Source organism: Monodelphis domestica, chromosome 2, assembly GCF_027887165.1.
Source record: "Monodelphis domestica isolate mMonDom1 chromosome 2, mMonDom1.pri, whole genome shotgun sequence".
In the NCBI taxonomy this organism is placed as follows: Eukaryota; Metazoa; Chordata; class Mammalia; order Didelphimorphia; family Didelphidae; genus Monodelphis; species Monodelphis domestica.
In genome coordinates this window covers 293,128,577-293,154,866 of record NC_077228.1, presented here as the reverse complement: position 1 = coordinate 293,154,866, position 26,290 = coordinate 293,128,577, and the positions used below count along the sequence as shown (strand labels likewise).

At 36.6% G+C, this 26,290-nt stretch overlaps 1 protein-coding gene across 12 annotated transcripts in view; it reads right to left on the bottom strand.

The window, feature by feature from the left end:
* Positions 1-511: 511 nt before the first annotated feature.
* Positions 512-26,290, bottom strand: part of CD2AP (CD2 associated protein) — a 192,871-nt gene continuing 167,092 nt past the window's right edge. For 5 of the 12 annotated variants that reach the window (XM_007484044.3, XM_007484042.3, XM_007484043.3 and 2 more), the window contains 3 exons: positions 2,889-3,061; positions 1,772-1,835; positions 512-624 (listed from right to left, as the gene is read on the bottom strand). In XM_007484044.3, coding sequence (XP_007484106.1) covers positions 583-624; positions 1,772-1,835; positions 2,889-3,061 — 279 coding nt within the window. In that variant the 3' untranslated portion in view covers positions 512-582. The other 7 variants (XM_056818371.1, XM_056818369.1, XM_056818372.1 and 4 more) reach the window with 3 other exon arrangements.

Sequence of the window (26,290 nt, the reverse complement as noted above, 5' to 3'; positions counted from 1 at the left end):
TGTGGGACCCTGGGCAAGTCACTTAACCCCAGTTGCCTAGCCCTGACTGCTTTTCTGTCTTCTGTGTGTGTGTGTGTGTGTGTGTGTGTGTGTGACACATGCAAATATCCTATGTCCCTTTTGTATTCTGGGAAAAGTAATTAATACAAGTTAGTGATTATTAAGCTAATGTGTCCCTCCCACAGTCTATTTTGCAGGTAACTTGGAAATATGTCAAACTATTTATAGAATAGACCTCTTTAAAAATTATACTATCAGTATTCAATAAAAATCTATTATTGACTTCCCCTCCTTTTTATAAAGATTCAGTAGTATTTTCAAGCAAACCAGGAAAAAAGAGAGGTTTGCAATTCTGCACAGTAAGAAAGACAGTTTCTTTTGCATACTGGCAAATAAAATAAAAATACGTAATTGTCATTTTCCCCTTCTGTAAGATATGAAAACTCATGTACTCTTTTTTTTCCCTATAGCACACCAAAAATCTTTTGATACTTGGAAGTAAACAAGTCAGTTTTCAGTTCATATTCTCGTTTATGAATCCCTGGCCAAAAGAAGAACATTGAGTCTAACATCACACCTCCCTCAAGTAGACAGGACGACTTTTTTCAGCTTTTCTATTTCCACCTAAAAAGGGAAAAACAAACAAACAAACAAACAACAGAGCATAAGCAACACAGTGGCATCTTGAATATATTCAAGCTTCTCTGTCTTATCCCCAAGTCTTACATCTTGATCATTTTACATTTTCAATAATAAGAAAATAAGTATTGGGGGGCAGCTGGGTGGCTCAGTAAATTGAGAGTCAGGCCTAGAGATGGGAGGTCCTAGGTTCAAATCTGGCCTCAGACACTTCCTAGCTGTGTGACCCTGGGTAAGTCACTTAACCCCATTAATCCCCACTTAACCCCCTTACGAGTCTTCTGCCTTGGAACTGATACTTAATATTGATTCTAAGAGAGGAGGTAAGGATTTTTTGAAAAGAAAGAAGGCTACAAAGTTCATCAGATTTCATATTGTGGAAGACCATGAAGGCTAGTATTAGTTTCTGAAACTACATGGAAGGCAATAGAGATTCAAAGATTGTAAGCAAAAGAATAATGACTAGATCTATGCATAAGGAATATTAGTTTGGTGATTTGGTGAAGGACAAATTAAATGGGAAGAGAGTAAAGGCAAAAACTATTAACTGTCAACCTACTGCAATTGTCTACCCCCTTGGAATGAAGGAAATTATGGCAGGACTCAGTATCTGCAAAGGCGAGGAGGTAAATATATAGAAAACAAAATTTTTTTCAGACACACTTATGTTTTGTTTCTTAAGTAGGATATAATATACTGGAGGACAAGACCAAACTTTTCACCAATTTTTTTTCCTCTCTCCTCCTTTTCCCAATTGATTTTACTGGTATAGTGGATTTCTAATCAAGAAATTTCCCATCACCAATCCATATAGGCAACTGATTTTCAGTTTATAGCCTTGATGCCTGAAGCATAGAGAAATCAAGTGACTTGTCCAGGGTCACAGTCAGTAAATTTAAAAGGTGGTCCTCGAGCTGAGGTCTTCCTGAATGATATTCTCTATCCACTATGCCATGGTGTCTACCTCTCTCTCTTTTAAATTAAAAACAACAACACAACAAGAAGTCCTCTTTCAGGAGTACAAAGTATTATATTCCACCCAATGTAAAGACTTAGTATATGTTTGTTCAGCATCCATTAATATTCTCATTTTGATGGTTTTTGATAACAAAATACTGTAGAACTGAATTACCTCTACGTTACTTCTCATTGCCTTCTCCTCTTCTAATTCTTTTCTTAGTTTTTCCAGTTCTTTTCTAAAAAATACAAATAACTTTATAAATATGTGTAGAAGTAAAAATGGCTTCATGTTGATATGCAGACATTTTAAATTTCTGGTCCTAATAGTTAAATAGCCATTGAAAGTTTTTAAAACAGTAAAACCAACACACACAAAAACCCCTAAAATGTAAACAAACTTTTTAATAACAAAATGAATGAAAATTTTAAAAGGAATTCTTAGGTAGCTTTGCAAGTGAGAAATATTGGCCCAGTTTTCTAATTATTGGTATATAGTTTATACTCCAAATGTCATAGCTTAAAAATACTGTTTGCAACTACCCATCCTTTTTTCCAGAGGAGGATACATAAAAATTGTCAGAATGAATCAATGTCACATTTAGGGATAGTTTAGAGATAGTTTTTGCAATGTACACTAGAAGAGAAAGTTTTCAAAATGCCTTATAGAAAATAATTTGAGTAAGAAGCGTAAGTCCAGGGTTTATATTATTTTAACTCCAAGAAAAAGCAAGTGTTCTAAATAAATAATTAACCCTAAATTTTATAGAGCACACAGCCCAAAGTTATAGATAAATATATCTCCTTTCTAGAAAAATAACCATTTTCTCCAAAAAGGCTGTAGTTATCAACAGAAGGAGGTAATCTTTGTTTAAATTTTCCATTCCTGGCAAAAACACTTTTTAATTAGCGATTCCTTGAGATCTACAGATAACCAGATCAAGTTTGTTTCTAAAGTTATATTTTTGTTATTATTGTTGGATATTACACTGTTTAGCATTATTGGAGAAACACATTTTTTTTTTAAAAAACAAACCAAAACCTTACTCTGGTATTGAACACTGTATGATTTTTTTTAAAGGGGGTAAAGCACACACATGTATGCTATAGAGTAGCTTTAAAAAGAAGTGGTTTGAGTATATATTGAATTATATGTATAGGATCTCCTAGATACAAAAAATATCCTAATCTATTTTTAGAGGCTACTTAAAAGAAGTGAATGGCTTATATGTTCTTCTAGCTCTGACCTTCTATGAATTTTAATACCTAAAAAGAAAAAAAGGAAGACTTACCCATGTTCCCTTCTGATTATTTCGACAACATTCAATAAGTCAATAATCAGTACCCTGAGGTCATCTATCAAGCTTTTCTTCCCATCTTCAATTTCTCCCTTTGTTCTGACATTCACTGAACTGAGAATATTTTTTCTAGTTGAAGGTGAAACTGCTGAAGCACACACAGATGTCTGAAAAGGAAAACCCCACATTTAGTAAAACTTTATCATATAATAACTAGTTTATAAATCATGTGTATAGAAATAAGCTCATTGTGAAAAGGGAGATTTATCTAAACAAATGATGGGGATAATAGAGTGTAGAAAACACTACAACCAAGTTCTCCCAATATTCCCCTCCAAGCAATTTAAAAATAAGTCTTCAAAGTTAGTCAACAAAAGATTGGGATAAAGGGGCAGCTGGGTGGCTCAGTGGATTGAGAGCCAGGTCTAGAGATGGGTCCTAGGTTCAAATTTGACCTCAGCTGCATGACCCTGGGCAAGTCACTTGACCCCCATTGCCTAGCCCTTACCACTCTTTGGCCTTGGAGCCAATACACAGTATTAACTCCAAGACAGAAAGTAAGGGTTTAAAAAAATTGGGATAAGACATTTTTCTAACCCAAGATAACTTATAAGGGCAAAAAGAGAGGTCAGTGACACTGGTGTGGGGGCTAGTCCAGACCCCACGAAGTGGTAAAACCAGCAAGAATAGCAATAGCAATAGTTTAAGGAGCTCTCAAGCCAGGCATGGTAAGGGGATTGGGTAACTGGTAAGAAAGAGATTACATGGAATACCTGTACAGGCACCTGGCATAGAACCTAATGCTATTTGGCAGCTCCATTGCCCATACCAGCTTCTGAAACTCAGTTCCAGGCCAGGGAAGAATGCTTTGCTCACAAGGGAGAGGAAGCCCTAAGGAGAAGTCTCACTTCTGTATGCAAGGGATCAGGGTACCTTCCTGGGTAAAAACCTGAGTACAGGCCTGGAGAACAGATATCATACTTCTTCCCACATCCTACCATTTTAAAGGCACTGACAACTTTGAAACATCCAGAAGTAAATCTGAAAACAGCAGTACAAAAAAAAAAAGCCTGAAGCTTGGGACAATGGTTCCCACAAGAACAAAGTCCAATCTTTAAAAAAAAAATTTTTTTTTAACTTTTACCTTCTGTCTTAGAATCAATACTATGTATTAGTTCCAAGGCAGAAGAGTGATAAGGGATAGGCAATGGGGTTTAGGTGACTTGCCCAGGGTCACACAGCTAGGAAGTGTCTAAGGTCAGATTTGAACCTAGGACCCTCCACAGTCTCTAAGTCTGGCTCTCAATTCTCTGAGCCATCCAGCTGTCATCAACAGCTTAACATAGAGTTTAAAGTCAAGAAAGAGGCTGGAAAATGAACAATCAACAACAACAATTATAATGATAAAAAAAATTACTATAGTGACAAAAAAGATCAAGACACAAACTTAGAGGAAGGGAAGTATGTCAAAACAGTTACAAGCAAAGCATCTAAGAAAAATGTGAATTGAACATAAGTAAAAAATAATTCCTGGCAGAGTTAAAAATGATTTTCAAAATCAAAAAGGCATGTTAGAGGAAATTTTGGGACTAGAAATAAGGGCAATTGTAAACCTCAAAATTCCTTAGACTTATAAATGTTGGAATTTTCACCATTGGGATATTTCATACTTGGAAAATTTCTTACTGATAGTCTATTGGAATGGGAACTCCATTGGCATGGGAGGTTCCTTCTCTTCCCTTCTTCAGATTACTTTAGGACAGAAACCTTTTGCTGAACAATGGAAAGGACTTTGACCTATGCTTAAGCATAGAACAGGAATTTCTTTGAGTCATGATTGATTTTAGAATTGATACAATGGAGATACTTGGAATAAATCTCCACCCTATTCAGTCCTAATAGGATTGAGTAAGGGCTGCAGCCTAGATCAAAATTTAATTATTCCAATCTCTACCCTACTCAAGTTAACAGGATTTAGAAAGGGCTGTAGCAAAGGAGTAAAGATTTAATCATTTGAAAATATGACCTTCAACAGACATGTGCAAAAGCCAGAAACCTCTGGGCGGTCCTGGGTTAAGCTAGAGCCTCCATTGGCACAGGGAAATTGATGGACAGTGATTGGTAGATGTGAGAACTGAGGGGAGGCAACTTGGATGGTTTCCTTAAAGATCAGGGGGGTCTGAAGACTCGGGATGGTTGAGGAGTTGATCGGAGTGGTGGCAGTGTACTCTGAGAAGCTTGCTCTGAAGGAAGCTGAAGGTGGGGGCCTCTGAGACTGTTTCTCCATTTTGGTCACGTGAGTAATAGGGACTGATCTCCTTTCTTTGCCCCAGCTCTCTAAGGGCTTGGGCCTTTTGGCCCAGCCTAAACAGAAGGGGTATTTAAGCCCTATTCCTTTCTCTCCCTTTTTCTCTCTCTCTATCTCTAATTCCTTTCTTCCTCCTATTGTAATTAAACTCCATAAAAGATTGACTGCAAACTTGAGTTTTCATTTAGGAATTACATAGCTGAATTCCTTGGCGACCTTAAATTAATATATATCAGTCTTTTAAAGTGATTCCCTTGTAACACAATGCAAGAAAATTACGAAAAGACAATTAACAAGTTTGGTTAAAAAAAAGAAAAAAAAGCTGAAAATTACATCATTATAAAGAGAATTGGCCAAATAGTAAGAAATATAAAATTTCGCTAAAAAAAATAATTCCTTAAAAAGTAAATTGGCCAAATGGAAAAAGAGATGCAAAGGTTCACTAAAGAATATAATGCTTTACCCATCAGAACTGGACAAATGGAAACTAACTCTAGGAGTCATCAAGAAACAATAAACAATAAAACAAAGACAATAGTATTCAAAAATAGAAGAATATGAAAAATATTTCATTGGGGAAAAAAGTTAACCAGAATATAAGATCAAGGAGAGATAATTTAAGAATTATTAGACTATCTGAAAGTCATGATCAAAGAAGGAGACTAGGCATCATATTTCAAAAATTATCAAGGAAAATTGCCCCAAAATCCTAGAACCAGAGGATAAAATAGAAATGGAAAGAATCCACTGATCATCACCTGAAAGAGATCCCAGGAATATCACAGCCAAATTCTGACCTACCATGTGTCAAAGACAAAATACTTCTACCAGTCAGAAAGAAATAGTGCAAATACCATGAAGTCACAGTCAGGATTGAACAAGATTTAACCAGTTGCCATGTTTAAGGAGCAGGGGACTTAGAATGATATCCTGGAAGTCAAAGGAATTAGAATTAGAACCAAGAATAAACTATTCAACAAAAGTAAGTTTAAAGAAGGAAAATAGATATTTAACTTTTTTATTTTTTAAGGGGACTTCACAAATAAAAACAATGCAACTCTGTTTAAAAGGCAAACAACAAACTGGGAAAAAAATCATTATAGCAAGTCTCTGACAAAGGCTTCATTTCCCAAATGTATTGAAAATGGAGTTAAATTTTTAAGACTATAAAGCATTTTCAAATCAACATAAATAGGCAAAGAATACCAATAGGAAATTCTCAGATGAAGAAATTAAAAATATCTGTAGTTATAAGAAACAATGCTCCAAATCACTATTGATTAGAGAAATACAAATTAAAACCATTTCACACCCATCAGACTGGCTAACATGACAAAAAAGGAAAATGATAAATGTTGGACATTTATCCAACAAATGTTGGACCAAAAAGGACATATGGAAAAATCAGGATATTACTATACCACTGGTGAAGATGCAAACTGATATAACCATTCTGGAGAGCAATCTGGAACCATGTCCAAAGGGCCAACAAACTCTGCATGCTCTTTGACCCAGCAATACCACTACTAGGTATGTATTAGAAATGCTATAGGCATTGTTAAAAATAAAATTTTAAAATTAATTGGATGTTCCAAGTTTGGGATTCCTAGAAACCATGTTGACAACAAGTACAAACTTTGGGGTCTCCAACCTACAAGCTAGTCCTGAAACTTGGGGTTCATCAGATCCCACTAGGCCACAAGTGTGGGATTCCTAGATTCCATGTTGACAATGTCTAATGTCACATGCATGTTGCCCTGTCAAAAACCACCTCGTAGTTCAATGTTCTTATTTGAGCTAAACTGGTGCCTTTTCTAGTTACTATTTTTAAAAATAGAAAACATAATAGGTAAAAAAAAGATAATATATGATTTGTTATAAATATGTAACATATTACGATAAATGATTTTTTTAAACCCTCACCTTCCGTCTTGGAATCAATACTGTGTATTTTCTCCAAGGCAGAAGGGTGCTAAGGGCTAGGCAATGGGGGTCAAGTGACTTGTCCAGGGTCACACAGCTGGGAAGTATCTGATGTCACATTTGAACCCAGGACCTCCCGTCTATAGGTCTGGCTCTCAATCCACTGAGCCATCCAGCTGTCCCCAAATATGATTATTTAATAGAAACAAATTCTCACATTAGTTATGTTCCTAAATCTGTGCCTCATTTTTTCCCTCCTCCCTCCCATCCTTCCTTCCTTCCTCCCCAAGAAAGCAGATGATATATGTTGCATATATATTATATAATACATATTTCCTTGTTCTTTATGTTGTGAAACAAGACACGTACTTTTACACTAGAGAAAAATTCAAGAAGGAAATAAAGTGAAGGGACATTTCAATCTGCATTTGGACTTAGTCTGTTCCATCTTTTCCATCAAATGTCCCTTGGAGTGGTCTGTCCTAGATTCTTGCCTTATGGATATTAAGTCTTTCACAGTTGAACATATACATATTTTTAAAATAAGTTTTAACTTTGTTTTTCTGATATTTTAAACATTAATTTAAAATCACATATATTACTATCGTTAACCAGGTTTTTTGCAAGTTTCCAGTTTGCCGCTGACCCTCGAGAACTCACCCAGAAGGAAGTCCCAGACTGCCCGGTTTGGGACTGAACAATAGACCTTGAAGTGTTTGGTAACCCCAGTTTGGGTGGGACTAGTGGACATAGTCAATTTAAGCACCCTTTTTTGTCTTAGTAGCTTCTCCCATTGTATTAAAGTCCTCTTCCAGTGTAGGAGTAGAATTAGGCAAAAGGGAGGAAAAAACCCACAGAAGTCTTTTGGCTTGGCTTAGTAGAGAGGACACAACCTGTTTGGGTGTCTTTTAGGGTTAAACAGACTTTCACTTACCATTGGTCATCTCTCTCTCTCTCCACTTCACCATCCCTTAATCATCCCTTTCTCCTTCCTCCTCCAGGGTTATAATCATTTTTATTTATTTATTTTATAAAAACCCTTACCTTCCGTCTTGGAGTCAATACTGTGTATTGGCTCCAAGGCAGAAGAGTGGTAAGGGCTAGGCAATGGGGGTCAAGTGATTTGTCCAGGGTCACACAGCTGAGAAGTGTCCTAGGCCAGATTTGAACCTAGGACCTCCCATCTATAGGTCTGGCTCTCAATCCACTGAGCTACCCAGCTGCCCCCCATGGTTATAATCATAACAGTTTTTGGCAAAGCCAGTCAGGTTTCCAACCTATTTTACCAAAAAGTGAGAATGTTTCTTCAGTACTGCCTCTAGTTAGGAATGAGCCTGGCACAGAGAGGGATCATTTGGAATGTTGGAAGCAGGGACAAGAGTGACAGTTGGAAGGAACAAAAAGGCTTGTGGGAAATGGAACAGTGAAGGGGGCCTTTTGCTTTTGGGACTCCAAGGGAGATGGGAGTGGAAGACCTGAGCTTGTGACCCCAAAACCAAGGTACCTGAGATTTGCCTCAATTTCCCCTTGCACTGAAGAATCAGAAAGATCCCTGAAATCAATGGAGCATTGACCAAAGGCGCAGAGATACATCCTCTGCTGCTGAGGCGCATTCAGCCCCACAGGGGTCATCCTGAGGACCTGTTCCGACCTGTGCCTTCCTAACAAAGACACTAGGGACATGTTTTAGTGTAGTCTAGCAAGTTAGTTTAGGGAGAAGGAAGGAAAAAAACCCCCACAGAAGTCACAGTCATTTGGCTTGGCTTGGTAGAGAAGACCCAAACTGCTTGGGTGTCTTTTAGGGCTTCCTAATCCCTCATTTCTATCCTTCCCTTGTTTCCTTGATCAATAAACTACTCCTTCTGAGTAAATCGCAGTCAGATCAAGGTTGTCTCTAGAGGATAATAAAGAATAAAAGGAAACCAAGAGGGAATTGGGAAAGGCTGTCTACACAAGCTTTGGTCAGAGCAAAATCCAGAGCTGACAGCCATTTGGCCTTTCCCTGACAGGGCTGAGTTCAGAGGTTTCTTGGGTCCCAGGCGCTAGCAAATCCCTGGGAAAAAGTCTATTCCTCAACACACAGAAGCCTTTTGTCTGCTCAAACATCATCACAGGGATACCTTTCTTGTATGTTTTAGTGTGGGAGAGGGAGAGCGAAACAGACTTTCACACCATCAGTCATCTCTCTCTCTGTGTCTCTCTCCACTTCACCATCCTTTATTCCCTTCTCTTCCTCCTCAACTGTTATAATAACACCAGGTAGCCCGGCCCTTAGCTTGACCCTTTCCTCTTTCCCAAGTCTGCTAGCAGCCTGTCAATGTATGCTTGCTGTACCAAAAGGTATAAGATCCCCAAGTTCTTTTTTTTCTTTAGAGAATCCTCCCAGAGATACTGTCCCCAGAGCCCCAGGGTTTTAACTCTGTAGTATTTAGCGCTGGGCTCTGTGTAGCGGCTGATTATTGGACCTATCTATCTCTTTCCTGATTAAAGACTTGGTTTTTGCTGACTACTTTAGTAGTTCTGTGTTATTTCCAAGTTAACACTATATCATGATTACATAAAGAAAAGTTTTTTAAAAAGAGTTTTCTAGCACTTAAAATGATGCTACTTATAAACAACTTGCTAGTAACACATCAACAATGAAAAACAAGATGACCCTGTCCTGAAAATAATCCTGAGCAGCAGAGGTCAAAGAAAGGACTTTTAATGAAGTGTCATGTAGTTCACATTCTTGCATCTCTCTTTACTGATAATTCCCTGATTAAATCTATTGAAGCACAGCTAAGTGGCTCAGTGGATAAAGTGAGAGCTGGATTTGCAAAGACCTCTGAAACTTTCTGGCTGAAGGACCCTGGGAACGTCACTGATTTTCTGCCTACCTCAATTTCTTTTATTTGTAAAATAAGGATAGTAAAGCACCTATCTTATCTTCTAGTCCTTGTGAGGACCAAATGAGATATCTATAAGCACCCTATAAATACCTGCTATTAATTATTTACTAGAACATTTCTCTATCAGAATGAATTTTTTCCTAGTGTTCTATATGTTTGAACATGTAAAGTTCTATAATTTTGGAAGAGTACAAAAACATTCGTAATATTGATTAGTGAATAACAATACCACATGGTGAGGGCATAGGCATTTACAGTGCAACTATAAATGAATACCATTCTATTTTATCTTTGCAGTATAAACCTATATTGAGGATGAATTAGTAAACTATTTCTAGAAATCTTGAGCCATTAATTAAATTAGCTTACATTTCAACATCCATAAAAAGGGCAGCTAGGTGGCACAGTGGATAGAGTGCCAGGTCTAACGTTGGGAGGATCTGGGTTCAATTCTGACTTCAGACACTTCCTAGCTGTGTGACCCTGGGTAAGTCACCTAAATCCATGCCTAGCTCTTGCCTTTGTCTTAGCATTGTTACTAAGACAAATTCTGTAAGGGTTTAATTAAAAAAAATTAAGTTAGGAAATCATATTGGCAAAACTTCAGAAATGGTGGGCTCAAGATAATAATCAACACAGCAAGCTCATATTAGAACAAATGAATGGCAAAAGAGGGAAAAGAAACCCTTGGAAATCATTGTGATCCGGCCTTGACATCTTCCTTTTTCTAGAAATATCTGTGAGTGTCAGGGGCCATTGTCATTTAAAATAGCTCTAGGTGAGAGGGATCACGCTGGGATTTTATAAAACAATCCCATTTGGGAAGATATTTTTGATGTGGCCCCATCAGTGAGTGTTTCTATGTTTTGGTCTATGGATGCTGTTCAATCCACTCAGCAATGTCCGAGTCTTCGTATAGGGTTTTCTTTGCAAAGACATTTGAGTGGTTTGCCATTTCCTTCTCTAGGTTCTGTGGACAGCCCTCAAAAAAAAAGTCACAATTTGGTCTGTGGCTTGGAGACATACCCAACAGTGTGTTCAAATTATTGAGAGGAAAACAGTCAAGTTGAAGAAGGCTCAGAACATCACACAAGTTCAATCACTTATGATTATCTCAATCTGGCCAAATTGCTTCTGGGCAATTAACTAGGCTAAATAAAGGTGAAATTGGCTCTAAAATGGAAGTGAAATCCTTCTGGGATTGTCTAAGCATAGTTCAGAGATTTGGGGACTAGTCTAATATTATTTCTGAAATAGAACACTGTCCAGTTTGGGCAGAGTTAATCTCTCTCATAGGTCTGAGTGAGATATGGCCTATAGGGATGAGGAAATGGGATGGATAAGTGGTGTAAGTGACCCAGAAAGGTCTAACAGAGTGGCTAAGTAGGTAGCAAAGTATTTCCCCAAAGAGAACATTGGGACTCCAGGTTACTCAGGACCACCTTTAGGACTCTACACACTAAATCCAGTACAAAGAAACATCCAACCTCTTTCCTCTGGCTTCAAGAGTGGGTGATTGATTACCACTCTAGGTAAATGAATGATTGGGAATGAATTTCTTAAGCACTAAGCACTGTACAAAGATTTGGAACTACAGAGGGTTACACTCCACTGGGATAACCAAAAGGGGTATATCCTCAAAAAAGAACACAAATAGACATAGGGAAAGAATAGTGTCAACATAGAGACATGAGTATGGCAACTGGCCAATATCATTTGTTGGCATCTTCTAACCAAAACCAAAAGCTAACTTAAGCTGAGGTTTCAGCAGATCTCCCTGAAGTGAGAAATTCCCATTAATGGATGGGCACATTCAGCCATTGGTCTTTTGCTATGGATATTCCCATTTGTCCTCAATTATTTTGGAATAGTTGCTCCCATGGCAGAAATGGAATTACGGTCCAAGAATGGGTCCTGGCAACTGAAATGAACAATAGCTTCGAATTCTTGCCAAATTCTTAACCATACCCTGAATATATTTTCTGTATCTTTTGGATTTTTAAAATTGGTTCTCTTATAGTTTTATATACTTGGAGGTGCTGGGTAGTTTATATATGACACATAACATATCTGAATATGGTCTATGGACCATAACTATGTATTTTATTGCTAAGGGGTAAAATTATAGTCTGTTCAGATTTGATCTCATTTTCCATGGGGTGGGGGATGGACTCAACAAAAATAGACAAAATATAATCAAATGAAAAGACCATGACTGATAAATGAATGAAAACACCTGCATGCATATTTGCATATGCATGTGTCTGGCTTACTCCTAACTGGCATATTCATAAATACATCAGATTTTCATCCTTTATAGTGGTGAATTCACAATAAGTGCTCTTGGTGAATATGTAAGAAATGTTACCCCAACCAGACTTCCAGCCCAGTGAACTCTGGTTATTCTGCAGTCTTAGCAGAAATGGCAAGCTCACGGTTAAACATGAGCCAGAGGCATTTTCTGGATTCAGAGCAAAAAGGATATCTTTTCCTTTGTTTAGCTAGCAATAATTCTAACTATGTAAATTCCTTGAAAGTGAGCTTGTGTCTCACACCTCTGAACCCCCACCAAGTGAGCTGTGATACCACAGATATCTGAAGAACAATTTGGCTTTGTAGCTAACAGTGTGAAAATGTCAAAGAATCTTAGAGTTGACATGGACTTTAGAATCATCTAGGTCTAATTTCATTTATAGATGACTGTTTGAATGAAAAAAGCATTGATTAGACACTGTGTGCAAAGCACTGGGAATACAAAAAGAAAAAGATTCCTTGTTCTCAAGCTCATATTTTAAAAGGAAGGGGCAATACACATTATTTCAACAAAGTCAGATGAAAAGACTCAGTGATCTTCAGCTTCCAAAAAGGAAATGCATCTTCTTCATTGTCATTTCCATGAAGAAAAAAAAAACAGTATCAGTTTCTATGTTGGACCAGTTAACATTGCCAAGGATTTGGACAACTTTCTTTTCCAGGTCTTCTATAACTGCAACTGCTAAAGAGGGTTAGCAGTTATCAGATGGCATCTCTATGAAGAAAATAGCTTGGTGGCACTGAGGAAGGATTGTATTGTGCTTACCTACCTCATGCTAGCAGTTTGTCAGCAGTTGGCCCAAGGGATAGGCCTCTTCTCCATAGGGGTAGCTCCCCAGGATGATGGCTGTGGTAGCCAGGCTAGATAGAGAGCCAGTGGTCAGATGGGAAAAGGCAAGAAAGAGCACTGAATTTGGAATCAAGAGGATTTCAGTTAGGTTCAAGTTCTAGCTCTCCTGCTACCTACCAAACCACCCCAAAGACCCGGATTTTCATTTGTATCATCTGTATATCTATTGTCTTCACTTGCTATTTACAATGTGCCTTCCTTATTGTTTTATTTCACTCTCACAACAATCTTGTGAGTTAGATGGTATCATTTTCTCCATTTTACTGAAGCAATCAAAAGAAAATTAGAGAAATTAAGTGGCTTGTTGATGTCAGAAAGAGAATAAAATAATCTCTTCCCTCAAGAAGTTTGCATGCTGATGCTACGGGGGAGGGGGGGACCAATATGTATGTGTTATAAATAAAAAAGAATAAAAATAATTTTGGGAGAAAAGGAACTAACTAGCAGCTTAGGAGTGAACTGAGGAAAGGCTTCATTGTAGAAGGTGCTGCTTAAGTTGAATTTTACATGAAAGCCAAGGATTCCAAGAAGCAGTACAAGGAGAACATTCCAGGCAGAGGGGCATCCAGTGCAAAGGCACAAATACGGAAGGCAGAGCATTACATGTGAAGAAAAGCAAGCCCACCAGTATGGACAGACAGTAGAAGGTGTGAGGGAAAGAACCAGTAAGAAGCTTGGACAGTAAGGAATAGACCAGTTTGTGAAGAGTTTTTAGTGCCTATTAAAAGTTACTTTATATTTTATCTTCAAAATAATAAAGTAAACATGGAGGTAATTGGATAAGGGAGGGTGTGATATTTAGATTTGTACTTAAGAAAAAATTTTAGCAGCTTTGTGAAAGACGGAGTGATGAGAGACTTTAGGCAGTGAGGGGTGATGAGGACAGGAATAAAGGTACTGGCAGGGAACAGAGAAAGGGATGAGTAAAGAGAGTGTACAAGTGTGGACTTGGCAACTGTTGGATTTAAGAGGTAAGAAATTAAAGATGACACTTAGGTGAACCTAAGAGATTCGAAGAATAGTGGTACCATTGACAGTACTCACTGGAAAATGCAGAAGAGATTGGGTGTGGGAGAGAATGATGAATTGTTTTGGACATGATGAGTGTGAGGTGAGGATTAAGAAGTAGTTCTTATGTGGAGTAACTTTGGACAGAACAAATACAAGTTGAGAAGTAAGGTTGGAAACTGATTGCAGTGATTTAAAAGAGTGAAAGGAAAGGAAGTGGAAGAATAAAGTTTTGTTTTATGGACATTGGTGGTGAAAAGGAAGTGATGCAATAACTAGGAGATATAGGATCTACTGAAGTTTTATTCATTCATTCATTATTTATTTTTTGGTTGAACAGGGGAAAGAGCATGTTTGCAATCAGCAGGGAAGGAAGGATCCAATTTGTGGGGAGGAACTGAAGATTAGTGAGAATGAGAAGATATGATAGTTGGGGCAATCAATCTGCTGGAGACAATAAATTAGGATGGGATTAAGGATACATGTAGAGAGACTAGCCTAGGGAGAGGCAGGGGAGAATACTGAACTAAAGTTAAAATTGTAGGGGGTAAGATCAAGGTGTTATGAGATAAGAAAAAGGAGAAGAGGGAGCTAAGCTATCTAGTCACTAAATTGGTAACATAGGCTTCAAATCTAATATCTTCTACACATCATTTTGCCACTCTAAATGAGGATGTTAGATTAGGTTCACTTCTCTTTCAACTCTAAATTCTAAAATGGTCTAAATTAGACTAGAGAGATAATGCAGTTTGCTCAAGGTCACTCAACTGGTTAGTGGTCAAGTAAGGATTAAAGTCCAGGAGACTGGAATCCTATCATTTGCCCTCTAACTTTAAATGTCTTCCTAACAACAATATCCTGACTATGGTCAGTCTTAGGGCAAGTAAGTGCTTACTATTTTGTGGTGTAATTTCACTATAAAATGATTTTTTACCATGCAATGGGATTACTTCACTTAGCCATATCTGAAATTCCACAATTAGAATTGGTTATACCCTTGATCTTATCATCACCCATAAATGTATAACCTGTTTTAAAATTCCCAAATCCTCTTATCTGGCCATCATCTATTGGCTTTCTGCCTCTCTAGTCTTCTCTTATCAAACCCTACTCTTTCCCTCCATCCAATTCCTTTGATTCTTTCAATTCTTTCCCAGGCCATCACTCTTTTTCCCATTCTGATACATTAGTAAAACAACTCAACTCTACACTGTCTTCTCTTAGGCCCTCATTTAGTTGACTGCACCCTGTCAAGCCTCAGGCTTTGATCACTTCTATCATCTGCCACCTTCACTCCTATACATGCGCTGCTGAACAAGGGTAGAGAAAAATCACACTATTGTGTTGTCCACTACAAATTTTTGTTATACAACTTCAATTGGAACCTTATTACTGACAGGCAGTTCTATTATATCTGCCTCATCAACTCATTCTTCCACACTCCACAGCAGCTCTTTAGAAACTTTTCATCACTCTTCAAATCTCCTATGGCTCCCTTTCCCATTTCCCTCTCACTTCATATTTTACAGAAAAAAAAAATGGAGGCCATTAGTCAAGGGCTCCCTCTTCTTTATCTCAAATCACTCATGTGCCTTCTGCCACTATCTCCTACTTCACCCCTCTCTCACATGATGATGAAGTTCCTTACTACTTACCAAAGTTAATCTTTATTTGCTGAAGCAATCCCCCTCCATCCCATTTCCTCCAACAGTCTGTCCCCTCTGTCATCCCTATTTTGCCACTTATTTTCAATCTGTCTTCTGGCTGACTCCCTATTACTTACAAAATGCTCAGATCGATCAATCGAATGAACATTTAAGTACCTACTAAGTGCCAGGCTATATGCTAAATTCTGGGGATACAAAAAGATAGTCCCAGTCTTCAAGGAGCAGAAAATCTAATGAAAGACAACAATCCAAATAGATACAAACAAGCTATATGCAGGATAAATAAGAAATAGCAGAACAAAAGGAAATAATAAGCAGCCTATTATAATAATCCAGATACAAAGTGATGGGGACCTGTCCCAGGGTGGTGGCATGGTCACAGAAGAGGAAATATTTGAGAAATGTGCCAAGGAATGTTTTTGACTTCCTTAAAAATTCCTGTTGATCCTGCTAGCCTCACTATCAACACATATCTCTTCTGCCCTCTATAGGTGCCCCTTTCTCACTCTTACTCTCTTCTAACCCCTTTACAATCTGGCTTCTGATCTCACCATACCACTGAAACTGCTCTCTCCAGAGTTACCAATGATCCACCTGCCCCATCCAGTGAGTTTTTCTCAATCTTCATTCTCCTCCATTCTGCAGCCTCTGGTATTGATCATCTCTTTGACACTCTCTTCTGTTTTCCAGATACACTTTGGTACCTGGTTTTCCTCCAACCTACCTGACTTATCTCAGTCTCCTTTGCTAGATCTTTCTTCATCCTGATAAAGCCCTCTTAACCATGTGTCCCATAAGTTCTATTCTGGGCTCTCTTTTGTTCTCCCCCTATATTTCTTTACTAGGTAATCTCATCAGTTTCATGAATTTAAATACTATCTCTATGCTAGCAATTTTCAAGTATGCCTATTCTGTTCCAATCTCTCTACTGATATATCATATTTCCAAATGCCTTTCAGATACATTAAACAGTATGTCCAGCAGGCATCTTCAATTCAACAGGGACAAAACCAAATTAATTATCTTTCCTCTTAAACCTCACCTCCTACCTTCTTTATTACTGTAGAGAGCAACACCAATCTTTCAGGCTTGTAAACTTAATAGTTACCCATGAATCTTTGCAATCTCTCAATCCCTATATCCAATCTCTTGTCAAGACCTGAGGTTCTACCTTTGCAACATTTCTCCAATATGTCCCCTTCCTTTTTCTGATACTGCCACACGATAGTACATGTCCTTATCATTTCATACCTGTACTACAATGTCCTCCCAGTGCTTCTTCCTACCCCAACCCATCCTCTATTCATTTCCTAAAGCACAAGTCTGACCCTTACTTAATAAGCTTCATTCCTCAAACTAGTACCTCTAAGTTCAAATGTAAAGTCCTCTATTTGGCAATAAAAGCCCTCCATAGCCTAGCTTCCTACTTTCTAGTTCCCTTATACCTTACTCTGCCATATATTCTTCCCCCCAGTAGCACTAGCCTCCTTGGCAATTGGTGGAACAAAACACTCCACCTCTTGGCTCTGGGTATTTTTTCTGGCTGTTCCAAATGTCTGGACTGCTCCCTCTCATCTCTTCTTATAGGCTTCCTTTACATATCAACTAAAATCCCAATTTCTACAAGAAGCCTTCCCTATTTATCTGCATAAAGCTTTTTTTTTGGGGGGGGGAGGGTATATATTTGTTTGTATATATACTTTTTGTTATTCCTATCCCATTGTGAACTCCTCAAGGGCAGGGACTACCTTTTCTTTTTTTTTTTGTGTGTCACCAGAGTTTAGAACACTGCCTGGAACATAACAGGTGATTAATGTTTATTATTTGACTATTGACTTTTAAAATGCAAAGGTAACTAGAAGAGGTAACATTTTATCTGTCTCTTGAATTCTCCAAACCCCTTTCTCCAACCCACCTCTTTTGAAATTCTTGAAATCCATCTTTCTGATTTCCAGGTATAGCATCCTTGACTAATCCCCATAACTTCATACATGCATTCCCTTCTCTCCACTCAGAAAGCAATACTTCAATTTTGGTCATTACCTATATAACTCTGGAGTCTTATAATAACTTCTTACTGGTCTGTCTCAATTCTTCCCCTTGCATCTTCTACACAAATAGTGATTTAAAGCACAAGTCTGACCTTATTACTCCAGTGGCTCCCAATTACCTTCAGACCAAACAAACTTCTGTTTACAATCCAAAGTCCTTCACAATTCTTCTAACTTACCTTTCCAGGCTCATTATACACTACTTTACCTTCATCCACTTTTTCATCAAACCAAATGGGTCTTCTTTCCTGTTTTTCTTCACCTGACATCCCATTCTGTGATCGCCAGGCTATCTCTCATACCTGAAATGCATTCAATTCTTCACCTTTGCCTCCTGGAAACCCTAGTTTTTGTTAAGAGTTCATCACAAGCACCACTTTCTAAATGAAACCTTTCCTGATCTCCATGGTGCTTGTCCCTTGCTGACCAAAAAATAACTTGAAATTTGTACATATTTATGTACATATTTTCTCCAAGAATGTAAACTTGAACAAAAGGACTATTCCTTTTTTTTATCCCTGTGTCCCCAGCACCTGATAACAAATATTTGAATTGATTTTTGTCAGACAAAATTGTAAGGTTTATTGCACTTTGCTCAAAGCAGGCTTTCATGGGGGAAGCTAAAGATCACAAGGCCACTGGGCACCTAAGAGCACGGGGAAGATTGTACTAGATGAGGAGGGAAAGCATGAAAAGGCTGAAGGCCAGCTGTACATCCAATAATAGTAATAGCTCTCATTAACATAGCACTTACTACAGGCCAGGCATTATGCTAAACACTTTGCAATTATTATCTTATTTGATCTTCACAACAATAGCCCTGGGAGGAAGGTGCAATTTTTATAATCATTTTATATATATGGAAACTGAAGCAACCAGAAGCACAGTAATTTCAGGGCCACACAACTAGGAAGTGTCTGAAGCCAAACTTGAACTCAGATCTTCCTAATGTCAGATTAGAGATAACCCAATTGAATATTATTATTTAGGCAGCCTTTGCAGACTGTGAACTGGGCTAAATTTCACTTGGGAAATAATATTGCACTTTCAAAAAGTGATTTACCTTTTTAAAAAATCTTTAAATACTTCCTTTATATCTTAGTGACTACTTTAAGACAGCAGGACAAGGGCAAGGGCTAGGCAAGTAGGCCAAATGGATTACCCAGGGTCATACAACTGGGAAGTATCCGAGGCCTCCCTTTGAAACCAAATCATCCTCCTGACCCCAGGCCTGGTGGCTCTCTGCATTGTGTCACAGAACTGCCTCTAATTAACCTTTTAAAACTAATTGTTTCCTTTCTTGGTTTAGCAAGTCACAACACTGAGTTACACAAGTTTTTAAATACAGACATGGAATATCATCTTTTGCCTAAATAAATGAGCATTCATATTTTTACAAAACTAAGACATTTTGGATTAACAAAGTAGCTGGACATTTCATTAGGTGAATAGATCATCATCAAAAAGATCTTAATCTTTTTTTTTTTAAATTCTTGCTTTCTTATTAGTAACAACTCTAACAGAAAGGCAAGGGGCTAGCTAGACAAATGAGGTTAAGTGACTTGCCCTGGGTCACATAGCTGGAATCAAATTTGAACCCAGGTCTTCTGACTCTAGGTCTGGCATTCTTATCCACTGTCCATGTAGCTGCCCTGATCTTTTTTTTTTCCTTCTGTTACCTGGGATTTTTCTTTTTATTTAAACCCTTACCTTCCATATTGGTTCCAAGGCAAAAGAGCAGTAAGGACTAGGCAAAGTGACTTGCCCAGGGTCACACAGCCAGGCAGTGTCCAGGGCCAGATTTGAATCCAGGACCTCCCATCTCTGGACCTGGTTCTCACTCCATTGAGGAACCCAGTTGCCCCTTGCCATGATCTTCTTAATCATTAAAGAAATCAATTTGAACTACTCACTTTTCTTGATTGGGCTGCAAAGTCCATTAACAGTCCCAGGCTCCCCTTGCCTGCTCTAACACAATTTCAAGCCCTGTTCCCTTAGGGAAACACCTAATGCCCAGCTGACTTTATACTCTAGTCAGATTATCCATTTTTTTCAATCTATGCTGTGGAGTTCATCTCATCATGACAGTGTCTTTTTTTTGGCGTGCTCTATACTTTGTATTACTTGCTCCAAGATGCCAAATCTCTTTTTGTGTGTGTGTGTGTGTGTGTGTGTGTGTGTGTGTGTGTGTGTGTGTGGCTGTAAATATGGTGGAATACCTCAAAGACAGAATCAATATTACAAGAGATCCAGAAGACAACATTCAAATGCATTGTGGGTCTGCCAATGCTGCAGCAAATATTATCAATAACATAAAAGTAGTATAAAAAACATGCATGTCTGGAAAGTAAGACAGGCAGGTTATCTAGTGGGAGTGAAGGACAATAGATAGCTAGTCAAAGTGTGGCAGAGTTCTAGTGAAGAAATATTAAAAGATCTCAAAAAAGGTCTTCAGTACACTGGACTCCAGTCTCTCTGGAGGATCTTTAGAAAGTCATGATCAGACAAATATTACACAGGATATGCTACCATAGGGATAGAGGAAGTACCCAAACTAAGATCATGGATCTATGGAAGTGGGGTTTTTGTGTGTAGTTAAGATTATACTAATGAAACCCAAAATTACATATAAAATTGTTTTAAATGGTTGCATAATTGTCCTGGGGAACATGGTTTCTTCTAATTAAAAAATTCTGTTTCTATGGGCTTAAATACTACTTAAGGCTGTGTGACTGCATTATCTTATACTTCTAACTTTTTAAAACTCAGAACATCCAAATATTACCTACTATTCAAAACTGTAAATTGTTTTCATATCTACCACTTCTTGAAGCAAAAGCAAACATAATTATTAGGTAAGTAAAAAATATCTGAAACAACAAAGAAACACGCATAGTAGCAGTACTTTTTTTTATTTGATATTTTTTTTTCTTTCCAGAGAGAACATGCATTTTACGTAACCACATGAATATGTTTACACTGATTTGTGGACTCTGTATTTTTTTTTTGGAATGTTGGGATACTCATCATACCCAATATGCAACAACAACAAAAGAGAGAGGAATACCTTAAATTAGGATATTTTATGGTTAAAAATACTCATAGCAGCAGCTTTTGAAAGATGATTTATTAAATCAAGTCATTGCACTTGGTCATTTTATTGCTACAGCAAAAACAAGGCCATTTTATTATTCTAACACCTTTCATATATGATCTTAACTGATTGTCTTATTCTGCTCACCCATTTTAAGTTTTCATGTGGACAAAACGTTTAAAAACAATTTGGAGCACATTTCTTTGTGCTATGATCACAGTGAGAAATAAGGAAAAGAAATTTCTATAACATCAGGCCTACTTTTCTATTTGCATTATCAGAGAAATCTTAAAAGGTACTTCTAAAGAAAAGGAAAAAAAAAAGGAATTTTATAGCCACAACAAATATTCTTAAGATTTGGAGTGTTCATTTTTGATGCTTTTAGATAAATAAGTAAATACTGAATCAATGCCATTACATGTCAATAACTGTAGCATTTCTGTATATGCAGTACATTCTCAGATAATTCAGCATTTTAATGGCCACTACAGATATCACATAGTTGACTCAAAACTTTGTGCTTATGTGCACACTAAAATGAGAAAAAAATTATCATTATATGAGAATTTCACTCCTCTTTGAATGTAAATCCATAGTCCTACGTACAGTATTTGTACATACTACATATAACAATATGATGATATAGTCATCACGAAAAGAATTTACAGTGACATCCTGTGACATAGCAAAATTGTGTACCAGTAAACTGCCATCCTGAAGGAACATTTTTCTTCTTTAAATGGAATCACATAAATTGAAACCATTTAATGCAACTGCTTTTCTTTTCCTTATGTATTGAAGAAGGAAATTAGGAGTAGGGCAGCTAAAATACACTGAGAACTTTTCTAAGATTTTTTTTTGCAAATCTCATTTTTTTCAAATGTTAGTTGTTTAAATGTGTTTTAATCAACATATGGATTATCTGGATATTAACTGCTAACAGACCAAGGAAAATAATCTGTCTTTTCTCACCTCTTTCCTAAAATGAGAAGCAAACATTTTCTTAAATATACTTTTTAGTGAGAAAACTCAAAGATGATTCCTAGCATATATAGAACTTAAAAATTTTCCCTTTAACACTGTCATTAAAAATGGGAGAGAGGGGGAAAGGGAGAAGGTTAGGGTTACAAAACAAAATCAACAACAATAAAATCCAGTCATTCATTTGCTTGGTCATTTAAAAAACACACATGGAACACTGGTAGCCAATTTTGAATAGAGGTCATCTCATTAGGAGAGAAATCTATGAACTTCAAGAAGAGGTAACACATACATTTAAATCAAAGATCAGCTACCCAAAAAGCATTATTATGCATTATTTCATTATCTATGTGAATCACCATTTTGATTATCCAGTACTGAAAAATAAACATTTCAGCTGTACAAAATTAAATTGTAAAGCAAAATATTGTATTGAGTTTTAAGATGAAACAGGAAAAAAAATTGAAACATTATGGCACAACACCATGCCACAACTCACAAGTCTTGTAATTTCATGAACTGTAAAATCCATCCATTTGCTATTTGCGATAAGGGAGAAAAACCCTAAAATGTGTCATTTTTTTCCTTTAGTAAACTATTTCAATAGGCAGGACTATGTCCATATTTGAGGTTTTTGATGTATTATCAGATATATTTTAAAACTGCATCAAGGTTCATGAATTTAAAGAAGCTGTTGACTATATGATTTACAAAAATGTAACTTTGAAAACAGTCCATATTTGGTTTAATAACAAATATTATACTATGGTTGGTGAAGTAAGAAGTTAGCATCTACATGACAGTTCAAAATAACTTCAAAAAGTTGCTTAGTTTTATTAGGTAAAATAATATTTCTTAAATTGAGTATTTACATGATGAGTTGACTGCTCTGAACGTATAATCTCATAACAAATTTCCTAAAAATTTGCACTTTGTTTTGTTAATAGTATTTTAACAAAGGGCAGGGAAGAGATTAAATCACAAGACCATTGTGGCAAGGTGATATCTGAACCTACAAAAACAAGCAGAGAAATACAGCAACAAGGCTGGTGTTTGCATGTTAAATGTGCTGCAGTTTCTAGGCACACTGAACTGAATGAAGAACAGCTTTCTGGCCTCTTAGATTTGAGATTTAAGAAAATCTTAGTCTTTTAAAAATATACTTAACGGTTGACATATGGTTGAATAAATTCCTTTTATGAACCCTATAGTGCAAGTGGCATGAAATATTTTCAGCTATCAAATTTATTTTCTTTCATGAACTATTTTTATTTGCACAAGTGATTGATTCATCTGCTTTATAGTTAAAGCAATCCTATTTCATTACCCAAATGATAAACAGCACTGCAGACATATAGGCACAACAGTGTAACCTTGGGTAGGAAAGCTAAAATTAAAAAATATATATTATATATACATACAAATATCCTATGACCCTTTTGCATTATGGGAAAAGTAATTACTACAAGTTAATGATTATTAAGCTAATGTGTCCCTCCCACAGTCTATTTTACAGGTAACTTGGAGATATATCAACCTATTTATAGAATAGACCTCTTTAAAAATTATACTATCAGTATTCAATAAAAATCTATTACCAACTTCCTCTCCTTTTTATACAGATTCAGTAGTATTTTCAAGCAAACCAGAAAAAAAAAAGAGGTTTGCAATTCCAGCACAGTAAGCAATAAGGCCTCTTTTGCATATTGGCAAATAAAATAAAATAAAAATACATAATTGTCATTTTTCCCCTTCTGTAAGATATGAAAACTCATGTACTCATTTTTTCCCCCTATAGCACACCAAAAATCTTTTGTTACTTGGAAGTAAACAAGTCAGTTTTCAGTTCATATTCTCGTTTATGAATCCCTGGCCAAAGAAGAACATTGAGTCTAACGTCACACCTCCCTCAAGTAGACAGGACTACTTTTTTCAGCTTTTCTATTTCCACCTAAAAAGGAAAAACAGAGCATAAGCAACACAGTGGCATCTTGACTGTATTCAAGCTTCTCTGTCTTATTTCCAAGTCTTACATCTTGATCTTTATTACATTTTTCAACAATAAGGAAATCTGCATAGATCACAGTTGTCCCATTTATTTTAAAGCATCTGGAATTTCTTTCCCATGAAATTGCTAAGAAACAGACATTAGAAACAGTGCCATGATAAGCAGGCACTTCAAACTTGTACAAAGATTTCATACTTACAGAGGGTAAATGTTATCATAGTTCAATAAAGGAGGAAGCTTAGTGCCAGCATTTAGTCAACAAGATATTATTAAGCTACTATTCTGGGTAATAAAATAAGCGCATGATTTTGGAACAATACCTCATCTTTCTGCATAAATTTTGGTTTTGCTTCACTAAGAACCTGTATGAAATTATATATTTAATTTATAAAGAACCTAGTCAACAGTTTCTTGATTTCTTTCTACAGTATTCTACAAATACATGAACTGAAAGCCCAGGAGATAGAAAAATGGAGTAGTCCATGTTTTGGTAACATATGATGGCAACATGACAAGAGGCCAAATTGGAGAGGATAGGGTAGAGCTGAGGTTGTTCAACCAAGGAAAGGGAAAAAACAATGTAGGATGGTGGCCTAGTGAAAGGAGTGGTGAATATGCTAAAATCATGGAGAAAATGAAGAAAGTTAAAAGTTAGAGGGCTGAGGGAAAGGCAGCATGATAAAAATTTATGCTCAGATAAAAGAACTTCAGAAATTCATAAAAAATGGAAGTGGAATCCTTATGGGTAACATATCTCTCTATACTAACTTCCCATTCAATTCTGTGCAAGTTGAACAGAAAATTGGGAAGTTAGTATAGAGATCCCTAAGAACAAAGTCAAGAAATGTGAAAGGGAAAAAAATGAACTGGGAACTAAACTCAAAGAGGGAGAAGGCAAAATGTCCTTGGATGGATAGGGATAAAAATAAGAGCCACCAGACTATGGATATGGTAATAAATTTGGACTGTGTGAACTTCAAAGAAGAAATATTTAAATCAGTAAAGGGAGAGTCTGGAAGTGACAATGGAATATAAAGGATATTCTGACTCCGTGGGCATGACCATAACCAGTAAGTCAGGGTCATAAGGGAAATTGGGAAGGGGCAAAGTCTTTAGGAGGGAGCTAAATCTTGTTGAGTGCCAGAAGATAATGAAAAGAAGTTAGGTAACTATTTTAATAAAGGCTGAAAGAAGACCTGACAAGCAAATATGAAGCATTTAAGCATTTATCTTTTCTTGCTATGCCTAGAAATATGTTAGCTTATAGAATGTGTTTGTTATTATATCTGTATGTTACTTTGTATATGAAGTTAGAAAATCTCAAGGCAGTTGGAGCTAAAACATGTAGCACAATTGTTAAAAATTTAAGGACTGTACTGTATTTTAATTTTCAGTACTTTCTTGTTTTTCTTTTTCTAAGTAAGTCACCATCTTATTATTCAATATTTTCATGGCTATTTTAGTAAATCACCATATTGTTATCATATATGTAGTACAGTGGTTAGAATACCTTGAAGCCAGGAAGAACTACAGAACCTTGATTTCACCATATGTGATGTTGGGGTACTAACACCTATCTTACAGAGTTGTTATAAGTATCAAATGAGATAACATATATAAAGTACTTTGTAAATCTTAAAAGTATGATATGAGTCATTATACTTATCAGAACTGTTCTCTTCATCTGGACTTCCCTGGCACTATTATTTTAAGGTATTTATCGTACTTTCACTGAATTACAATCATTTACGTGCATCAATTTTGCTTATAAAACTAGAAACCTTATGAGAACAGGAACCAGATACCTAGTAAGCCTATTTTCTTGTCAGAAATTTAAAATTTTTAAATTCATGATTTTAAGACTCATATTAATCAATGAGAATTGATGAGGTGCCTATTAAGATCAAGGCACTATGCTAAGCATTGAGGACACAAATAGAAAAGAGTGGAATAATCCCTACTCTTGAAGCTTACATTCTATTGGGGAAGAAAATAAGTATTCATATTAATAAACAAATACATAAGTATATATGTTTGTGTGTGTATGTGTCTGTGTCTGTATATAGAGGTATATACAACGGACACATAGAAATATACATATAAAAGTAATAAAATATTAGCAGCTGGAATGAGAAAAGTATTATATCAATCATTAACATAATTATATTTTCTTTATAACCGATTTTTCTAGAAAATCTAGAAAAGTTCAGTTAAGTGAAAAATGGAGGTTAAGAAAATTAATACATATGAAGCAAGTACCATAAGACCTAATAAATCTGCTAATGCTTTTATTCCACAGTCC